Source organism: Budorcas taxicolor, chromosome 10 (genome assembly GCF_023091745.1).
Source record: "Budorcas taxicolor isolate Tak-1 chromosome 10, Takin1.1, whole genome shotgun sequence".
Lineage (NCBI taxonomy): Eukaryota > Metazoa > Chordata > Mammalia > Artiodactyla > Bovidae > Budorcas > Budorcas taxicolor.
Genome location: NC_068919.1, coordinates 24,231,995 through 24,242,772, shown reverse-complemented (window position 1 = coordinate 24,242,772; position 10,778 = coordinate 24,231,995). Strand labels below are relative to the sequence as shown.

Sequence of the window (10,778 nt, the reverse complement as noted above, 5' to 3'; positions counted from 1 at the left end):
GATGAGAAAATTTGAGTTACTGTCTGAGAAATGCAACTAAAATATAACACCTGTATGAGCAATGAATTTAAAATGTCTGTTTAAAATAGTCACTATCACTGAAATCAGATTATAGTTTTATCTAACATCTGTGTTTCAATCTTCAAATTTTAGGTAAAGTATCTATCTTATAGGTGGGAGAAGGAACTTGACAAGGACTAAACAGCAAGGAGCAAAGATGGAACCACCAGAGAACTCCAAGAAGCTCTTACCTTCTCTGGTTGGCATTGAGTGTAGGCAGTGAATGAGCTTCTGAAGAAGGGTAGCTTTGGAGAAAGACATAGGTAACAGAAGGCTTGGGGAGACTCATCCTGATATGAAAAGGCTTATATGGTAACTGTGTAGTTAGACTTGTGTGTGTGTGTGTGTGTGTGTGTGTGTGTGTTGTGTGTGCACGTGCACGCGTGTGCATGTTTAGTCACTAAGTCATGTTTGACTCTTTGGACACCATGGGTTGTAGCCTGCCAGGTTCCTCTGTCCATGGGATTTTCCAGGCAAGAATACTGGAATAGGTTGCAATTCCCTTCTCCAGGGGATCTTCCTGACCCAGGGATCAAATCTGTGTCTTCTGCATTGGCAGGTGGATTCTTTACCACTGAGCCACCTGGGAAGCCCACAGTTAGACTTAACAGGCAGTAAAGAACATTTCTAAAGGAGAAAAGACAGATGAAAAAGAGAAATACTGACTAATGAAGCAAGGAAAGACAATGAGAAGTAAAGGGACATAGATGGAGAAACCCCTTACACAGTGTTTGGATCAAGCATTTATCTATATCTGAAACTTACTTCGCAATCATTTATATTTGGAAATAGCTTCCTCTTTTTTTTTTCTTTAGCACTTCAGTGATCAAGTCTTGTAGGTGATGTTTAACTCTGGGAAATTGGATAGGACTAGAGCAGGTGCTATTTGGCGGAGAGAGAATCACCTTTACCTGGAGGTGTCAGCATCTACAGAAAATCCTTTTTCAACCAGGAAGAAGAGATATAAATCTGTTCTGAGAGAGATTTCAATGGCTTTGGATCCAAGGTTCAGCAGGAGTCATTGTGAAGAGCTTATGGTGGAAGACCCAATTAGTCAGTTCTGGCTGGATCAAAATGAAAGACCAAACTATTGAACTTGATTTATTACTTGTCTGGTAATATGTAGACATCCTCTTCCAGTCTCCATATAAACTTGGGGAAGAGTTGTTGCTCCTGCTGAAGGTAATTGCTGAAGTTGCTCTCTTGTGTTCTGTTACTTCTTTTATTTTCCCCAGGGTTAATTACTGTGTGTGAGACCTTTGGCTTAGGGAATATTGTAATAGCACCCCTATGATAAGACAAAACCAGTATCTATGGTTTGTTTTCCGGGAAACTCCCTTAGTTTCTAGCTTTTACCTGTTTTTGTTTTTAAAAGCTTTTTCCAGCTTTGTAACATCAGGTGGAACAAAGGCAATGCGGCTTAACAGGGCTTGTTGGTAACTCCACATCTGTGATTTCTTTTCTCTTCCAAAAACAAATTTGAAAAAAAGGAAGGAAAAACTAACGTAGTTGTTATAGGTCGAAAATGTTTTCATAGTGGTACATTCACATTTTATGAACTTGTACTTCATAAATACTAAGGTGCTCAGATAGAACCACATAGAAGAAGCACAGAATCTCAGGGTTAGAGGAACACGAGAAGTCATCCAATCCAGCTGTTATCTCTAATACTTTGTCATACTCTCTGGGCAGTGATTTTTTAGAAAGTTTATGTATAATTGACGTATAATGTTACATTCGTTTCAAAGTTATTCAATGTTTATATAAATTAGGAGGCAATCACCATATTACGTCTATTTTCTATCTGTCATTTTTTAAAGTTATTACAATATTTATTGGTTATATTCCCTATTCTGTGCTTTTCATCCCCATGACTTCTTTATTTTATTAACTGGCTGTCCTATCCATTATTGTGAGTGGGGTCTTGGAGACTCCACCTATCATTGTAGAGCAGTGTATCTCTCCCTTACGCTTTGTTAGGTTGGCTTTGTATATTTTGATGACCTGTCATCAGGCATGTAAATGTTTATAATTGTTATATGTTCTCACTGTACTGAAACTTTTACTACTATGTGATGTCTTCTTATCTCTGGCATCTTTTGCCACCCTTTCACCTTCAACTTCTTTGTGTCTTTGTCTCTCAAGTGAGTCTCTTGCCCATAGCATATAGTTTGATAATGTGTTTATTCTGTCAATTTCTGACTTTGACTTGACAGTTTGATCCATTTACGTAGAACAGCCAGAAAGAAGATAAGGAAATGGAGGACTCAGCACACTAAACCAACTAAATCTAACAGAGATACACAGAATATTCTCTAAAGAGGATATATGAATGGCCGAAAAGCATGTGAAAATATGCTAAGCATCACTAATAATTAGAGAAATGCAAACCCAAACTACAATGAGATACCACTTCACATTCATGAGGATGGCGGCTATCAGAAAAAACAGAAAACAAGAGGTGCTGGTATGGATGTGGAGAAATAGGAACTCCTGTGTACTGTTAGGTGGAAATGAAAAACAGTACAACCCTTGTGGAAAAAAGCATGGTGGTTCCTCAAGAACTTAAAAATACAATAACCATATGATCCATCAGTTTCACTCCTGGCATATACCCCAAAGAACTGAAAGCAGAGTCTCAAAGAGATATTTGAGGACCCATATTCAGAGTAGCATTATACACAATAGCTAAAGTGTGGAAACAATCTCAGAGTCCATCAATGGAAATACAAATATGGCCTATACCTACAACAGAATATTATTTTCCCTTAAAAATGAAGAAAATTCCACAATATGCCACAGCATGGATGAACCTGGAAGACATTATACTAAATGAAATAAGCCAATCACAAAAAGACGAACACTGTATGAGGTATTTAGGAAAGTCAAAATCATAGAGACAGAATGCGTAAAGATGATTGCCAGGGGCTTGTGGAAGGGGAGGATAGAAGTTATTGTTTGATGGGTGTTGAGTTTCAGTTTTATAGAGTGAAAGGAGTTATGGACATGGGTGGTCATGATGGTTGCACAATGATGTGAATGTATTTCATACCACTGAACCGTACACTTAAAAATTATTAAGATGGTGATGTTTATACAATATGTACTTCACTGAAGTAAAACAAAAAATCTCCACTCAAACTGGCTTAGCATGACCTCATACATCTAAATGGGTGAAAAAACTGTCAGCAAATGAAAGAACATATTTACCTGGTCCTTCATTTTCTGGAAGGAGTTATTGACACCTGCTCATATACTGCCCTGTATTTCTTATTCCTCCAGATAAGAGCAGGACACATCATAAAGGATAGATCAAGATTATTTATATCACCCTGACCTGGTCAGAAGGACATTGCTTGATTAACTGACTGGCCCACTGAATGATGGAACAGGTGGACTCCAGATCTATGGCTACTGGGCATTATAGTAATTGGACAAAAAGTTTTCTGGGTCCTTCGGATAATTTAAATGAAATTCAAAAGACTTTCCTGGTGCTGTTTCAATTTTCAGTTAAAAATTATTGATTGAATAAAGTATTAATTAGGATGAGATGAAACTGCTAACAAAGTAACTGAGTGAAAAAACAGTGGATTAAAGAAGTTAGAGGTCTATTTTCTTTCACTTAAAATTCTTAAGGAAGCACTCCAAGTTGGCAGGTGATTCATTTCCACTTGGTTACAAGGTACTGCTGATGAAGCTGGGTCCCTGTTGTATGCCAGTCCCAGCTCAGAGTAGGAAAAATCATGGAAAAGTTCCTGTGCCAGGTGTGAGGGCCAGACCTGGAAGGATTACACATACACATAAACTCTTCTCTTACTCAGTTTGAGAGAACTCTGAAATATGACCATACCTGGAAGCCCTGCTCCATCTACAGTTATCTGGCTAGGGAAGAAGGAGAGACTGGATCCTGGTGGGCAGGTAGCTATCTCTACTACAGTGCCAATTAATAGACATTAGGGAAAAGGGGGCTGTGACACAAACACCAGTGAAATACCCTTTCTCTTCTCCAAAGACTCCGATTTGAATATTGTTTCAGGCTTCCCTGCTGGCTCAAAGAATCTGCCTGCAGTGCAGGAGACCCGGATTCAATCTCTGGATTGGGAAGATTTATTGGAGAAGGGAATGGCTGCCCACTCCAGTATTCTTGCCTGGAGAATCCCATGGACAGAGGAGCCTGATAGGCTACGGTACATTGAGTCACAAAGAGTCGGATACAACTGAGCAGGTACGCACCATAGCACTAGAAGCTTCTTCCTAATAGAATTACACTCAATTCAGCTTAAAGCAAACTGCTTTTGAACATCTGCCACATGCAGCAGTTGCTGAAAGGAGCTGTAGCAGTGATGATGTAGGTAGTCCCTGAGCCTCTAGTTACTTATTTTCACTCCCAGCCCCTCTACCTGAGGCTCGTCTCTTCAGAGCAGACTTCACTTCCTGGTTCCTCAGTGTGTAGATGAGGGGGTTCAGTAATGGGGTGACAACAGTGTAAAACACAGCCACCGCCCCATCCAGGGGACTCTTGGAGCCAGCCCGAAGGTAGATGAAAGTACAGGGGACATAGTAGACTGTGACCACGGTTAGGTGGGAGCCGCAGGTGGAGAAGGCTCGGCGCCGCCCATCAGCAGTGTGTATCTGCAGGATGGCGTGGACTATGTTGGCATAGGAGAGCAGAATTAACATGAAGCAACTGGCAGCCACTACCCCGATGTCCACAAAAGTCACACGCTCATTGACAGCTGTGTCTGCACAGGCCAGTCTCAATACTGCAGGGATGTCACAGAAAATATAATCCACCTGGTTGGGCCCACAGTAGGGCAGGCGGAATGTCAGGGTGGCCTGGATGGACCCATGAATGGAGCCAGCCACCCAAGTTCCAGCCACAAGGATGGTGCATAACCTCCCATTCATGAGCATGGGGTAGCGCAGGGGCTGGCATATTGCCAGGTACCTGTCATAGGCCATCAGGGTGTAGAGGAAGCACTGAGTGCTGCCCAGGAAATGAAAGAAATACAGTTGAGCCACACAGCCCCCAAACGGGATTCTCTTGCTGGCGGGAGTAAAGTTTAGAATAATTCGAGGAACGATGACGGTTGAGAGCCACATGTCCAGGAATGAGAGCATGCCCAGGAGAATGTACATGGGGCGAGTGTGAAGCTTTGGGTCAGCCCACACAGTGAGCAAAATGAGGAGGTTGCCCAGCTGAGTCAGGATGTAAATGATGAAGAAGACCAAGAAGAGAAGAATCCTCAGCCTCGGGGGGTGAGATAAGCCCAGGAGAATGAAATCTGTCATCACAGAGTCCAGGGATGTGTTGCTGGTCTTTCCCATGTTCTTCTGTAGTCTGCTAAGATGAATGATGAAGTCAGGCAAGGGAAATACAGCACAGAAATGCGATGGGAGAATGCTTTAGTCTGATGACCAGAGTCTAGGAGGTAAACAGAGCACGTCTACATTTTATATACAAAGTATTTTTGGCATGGCATTCAAGAGAGGCTGCTGGGAATGGAATGTAAGAAGGTGGCAATGCAAAAGCAAAGTCAGGGAGAAATGAGACCTTCTTACTAGGTCAGGTAGGATGACGTAGGATTAACTGTTGTCTTGGCTCCCCTTCGCCCAGAGGCTCACTCACTTTGAGCCCTTTGCTAGCAATGTCTCTTTCACTTTGAAAGAAATCAGATTATCTCAAAGGGTTGGCCTCTTTCTGGCATGTCTACAACGAACTGAGGTTTTGTATGGGACATTTTGGGTTGGGACTCTTCCTGTCAAGAGATGATATAAATCACTAGGACTGAAGGATGTGGAAGGACTCATCACTGGGCCTTTTAACGTTGCTAATCTTTCGGACAAGACTCAGAACATAGCCCTTTCAGGCTGTGAGGCAGCATGAGCAGAGAGGTAGAGCAAGGACAGCGAACAGCGTTTGGATTCAGTCGGGAGGCAGAATCCATATTTTATCACTCTGATTATCCTGTCAGTGTCTTTGTCCTGCACGTTAAAAAAATCTTGCTTAAGAAAAGGTGCTTTAAGGAGAAATATCGTATGACATTTCTTATACGTGGACTCTAAAAAGAAATGATAGAAATGAACTTAGAAAACAGAGACAGACTTAGAGAATGAACTTAACGGCTGCGGGTGGGAATGATGGAGGAAGGGATAGTTGGGGGTTTGGGATGGACATGTACACACTGCTATATTTAAAATGGATAACCAACATGGACCTACTGTATAGTATATGGAACTCTGCTCAGTATTATATAGCAGTCTAAATGGGAGGGGAGTTTGGGGAAGGATGGATACATTATATGTATGGCTGAATCCCTTTACTGTTCACCTGAAACTCTCACAACATTGTTAATTGGCTGTACCACAATACAAAAGAAAAAGGTTTTCTTTTTTTTAAAGGAAAGGTACTTGAAATGGAAGGCCTTCTAAACTTCAATTACGTTCACCCAGTGTACTCATCCCTGGGAGAAGCAGCATTAGGCAACTCTTTCTGTGTTTGTTCTGTAATACTGAGTCTGTTGCGTCACTTATACTGCTTTCCTTTCTCCCCTAAATAGAGAAAATTAAAGATAAATGCTGATTTTTTTTTCCAGTTTTAGGAAGAAAGTTCCCAAATCTGGAGAGGGGCTCATTTGGTTCAGACTTGATACACTTATCATGTGAACTCTGTGAGCAGAGGATGAAGTAAGGAAAAAAGATAAGGAAAAGAGACAACCTAAATATGATTTTCAACAAAGTTCCTGAAACTTTTGTGATTTCTAAACTATGTCTTTGCTCCTATTGTGAACTGACCTGACTTTAGAAATGCTTTCCAGTTTGAACTCACATGAACACAGCAGCAAAATCTTGGTGGAGGCTGGCCTTTGTTTGGTAGAATGCCCCTGCAGGTGAGGACAGCCTCCTCCAGAGCATCTTCTGGGCTTGTGGTGATGGCTCACTGGATCTCTGCTTTGGAATGGAATTGACACACTGACTCTTTTGATTATCTCTGAGACCTCCTGCCCTTGGAGGCTCTTTATAGATTGTGACTTCTCTACTTAAATGTCTTGGATTTTATGTTGGTTAAATTATTAACTGGATCTCCTTTGACTGACTTTTTTTTTTTTTTTTTTTTTAACAAAACACTGTCAAGAGATTTGTAGGAAATTATTTTCCTCTTGGGAATTCTACCCAAAACATTTCCCTCAAGAGAACTGCAGTCCTCTGATCCTCATTATTTTTTTTTGCTGTGACAGCAAGGAGAAATCATTTCTACATTATCTAGAAAGTGAACTATGGAGAACAACACTATCTGTTGGATGAAAGACATAATCTCTAATTTCTGTGATCCTTTTTTTTTTGAAGTGTTGTTGGACCACACATTTACCCACTTTCTACTCAAAAAATGCTTTGAAAATGCACTTAATTTTCAATGGTTGAACTAATCTTTGTTACATGGGTTCCAACACATTTGTTATCCATTGACTGTTGGACAAGTCTGCTGGTATACAAGAGGGTGGATTCAGCTGTAAGTGAGGAATTAATACATACTCATGAAAGCCAAGGAAAGCCTGACTTTCCCATGGACCCAGAGTAGCTTCAACATTCTTGATTCCACAGGCCTTCCATGAGGGGAGATGATGCTGACTTTGCATGACAAAAATGAGCAATAAAGATTCAAAATCCCAGTCAGACAACAGGTTCCAAAACAGGACTGTGTTCACAGCAGAGCTCAATAAATAGTTTTTTTTTTCAAAATGTATTGATTTCAACTATAGTGAATTCTCCAATATGTATCAACATTGATTTAAACAAGTTAAAAATAATAGCTTTATTGAAGTTAATACAAATGTTGTAGAGTTCACCTTTTCAGTCTGTACAATTTGGTTGTTCTTGGCATATTTACAAAGTTGTGGATTGATCACTCCTGTCTAACTCTTGACTAACTTCATTTGTCCCAAACCCTCCTCCACCCCACTACTGGTGAACACGAATCTACCCTCTGTTTCTATGGATTTGCCTATTCTGAACATTTCATATAAGTGAAATCATGTAATATGTGGCCTTTTGTGTCTTGTCACTGTGACTTGGCATAGCATTTTCAAGTTTCATCTGTGTAGTTGCATATGTCGGAACTCCATTCCTCTTTCTGGCTGATTGCTATTCCACTTTATAGCTATACCACATTTTGTTTATCTTTTTATTAGTTGAGGGACCTTTTATTTGGTTACATATTTAGGCTGTTTTAGTGCTGCTATGAACACTCATGTACAAGTTTTTCTTTTGTGTTTGTAAGCATATGGTTTCATTTCTTTTGGAATATACCTAGGAGTAGAATATGGAAATTCTATGTTTAACATTTTGAACAATTGCCAAGTTGATTTTTAATGGCTCTAGCATTTTATATTGCCAAATTTCTCCACAGCTAGACAACACTTGTCATTGTCTGTCTTTTTTTATTGTAGCTGCTTTTGACAGTAAATTGTATTAATCAGAGACTGGTGGGTATTAAAACATATATATCAGAGATCATAGGAAATTCTTTTTTGGAGTGTCTTAATATACAGTTTAAGATATGTTTGAGGCTTTCCTTTTTTACTCTTTTTTCTTCTGTTCTTTTCTTCCTTCCTTTTTTCCATCTCTTTCTTCTTATGTCTCTCTTCTTTCAAGTCTCATTTGCTTTTAGTTTCTTTTAAATTTAATAACAAAACTTGCTCATTTTAACTTTGAGTAGCACAGAGATGTACAAGAAATAAAATCCTCTTACTCCACTTTTCCATTGCAATCCCTAATTTTGAAGTTCATCCTATATATGCCTACACTTTAAAGAAGTCATACATATATACATGTGACTAGTTAGGTATTAAGAGAGACTTCCTAAAGATGGACAAAATTTGATGTCTTAGCATATGGGGAGAGTAAGGGACAGGAAAGAAATATAGATGATCCAGTATTTCTGAGTTGAAGTGCTTGGGAATGTTAATGCCATGAATAAGCAAAGAAATACAGAATTTATAGAAGTCTAGGTTTAGGGGCAAAGAGGATGAAAAAGGGGCTACGATAGCATTATGTCTTATTTTTTCCCTTTCACATTTTCTGACATAATTTACCTCAAAGAAGTTGACATCTTATTTAACCTTTGAAAGACATTTTCTTGTCTCACAAGGTAATCAAAAGGTGGTAGAAGGAGTGTATCCATTTATTGCCAAACAAATAATGTAAAACCAATTTGGCCAAGTTTAATGAAATGAAAAGATTATGAAGCCAAAGAATTCAGAAGTTTCTTCTAAAGAGAATTAAATTCAGTACAGTTTAGGTCATGAACAGCTTTTGAACATCTGCCATATGCAGCAACTTCTGAAAAGAAAGGTATTAATGGTGATGTAGGTAGTCCCTGAGCCTCTAGTTACTTATTTTCACTCCCAGCCCCTCTACCTGAGGCTCGTCTCTTCAGAGCAGACTTCACTTCCTGGTTCCTCAGTGTGTAGATGAGGGGGTTCAGTAATGGGGTGACAACAGTGTAAAACACAGCCACTGCCCCATCCAGGGGACTCTTGGAGCCAGCCCGAAGGTAGATGAAAGTACAGGGGACATAGTAGACTGTGACCACGGTTAGGTGGGAGCCGCAGGTGGAGAAGGCTCGGCGCCGCCCATCAGCAGTGTGTATCTGCAGGATGGCGTGGACTATGTTGGCATAGGAGAGCAGAATTAACATGAAGCAACTGGCAGCCACTACCCCGATGTCCACAAAAGTCACACGCTCATTGACAGCTGTGTCTGCACAGGCCAGTCTCAATACTGCAGGGATGTCACAGATAAAGTAATCCACCTGGTTGGGCCCACAGTAGGGCAGGCGGAATGTCAGGGTGGCCTGGATGGACCCATGAATGGAGCCAGCCACCCAAGTTCCAGCCACAAAGATGGTGCATAACCTCCCATTCATGAGCATGGGGTAGCGCAGGGGCTGGCATATTGCCAGGTACCTGTCATAGGCCATCAGGGTGTAGAGGAAGCACTGAGTGCTGCCCAGGAAATGAAAGAAATACAGTTGAGCCACACAGCCCCCAAACGGGATTCTCTTGCTGGCGGGAGTAAAATCCAATATTAGCCGAGGAACGATGACGGAGGAGAGCCACATGTCCAGGAATGAGAGCATGCCCAGGAGAATGTACATGGGGCGAGTGTGAAGCTTTGGGTCAGCCCACACAGTGAGCAAAATGAGGAGGTTGCCCAGCTGAGTCAGGATGTAAATGATGAAGAAGACCAAGAAGAGAAGAATCCTCAGCCTCGGGGGGTGAGATAAGCCCAGGAGAATGAAATCTGTCATCACAGAGTCCAGGGATGTGTTGCTGGTCTTTCCCATGTTCTTCTGTAGTCTGCTAAGATGAATGATGAAGTCAGGCAAGGGAAATACAACACAGAAATGCGATGGGAGAACACTTTTTCATGATGATTAATGCCAGAGAGTTATGAGATAAACTGAATACTATTAAATATTTTTTCTAAAAGGAGAGGTGGCATTGTCATTAGTCATTTTGGTTTACTTGATAATATAAATCACCCACAGGCTGATTAGTATCCTAGGTGAATGGAAACTCTTATCTACTGAGAAGAATAATTTGGCAGATCAAGGAAGAGGAGAACGTGTGAATGATAGGCAGTATCATTAACTCCAAGCAAAAAATATGTTCACCAAAGAGGAGCTAAGGCTGAGACAGAGGAGTGTGGAATGCATA

At 40.8% G+C, this 10,778-nt stretch overlaps 2 protein-coding genes across 2 annotated transcripts; both read right to left on the bottom strand.

Moving 5' to 3' along the window:
• Positions 1–4,431: 4,431 nt before the first annotated feature.
• LOC128054275 (olfactory receptor 10G2-like) lies at positions 4,432–5,388 on the bottom strand. The gene has a single exon (XM_052646886.1). It carries the CDS (start codon positions 5,386–5,388, stop codon positions 4,432–4,434), a length of 957 nt encoding a protein of 318 aa, XP_052502846.1.
• A 4,060-nt stretch (positions 5,389–9,448) lies between these two features.
• Positions 9,449–10,405, bottom strand: LOC128054295 (olfactory receptor 10G2). Its single transcript, XM_052646902.1, has one exon. The coding sequence runs from the start codon at positions 10,403–10,405 to the stop codon at positions 9,449–9,451; it is 957 nt and encodes a 318-aa protein (XP_052502862.1).
• Positions 10,406–10,778: the final 373 nt, after the last annotated feature.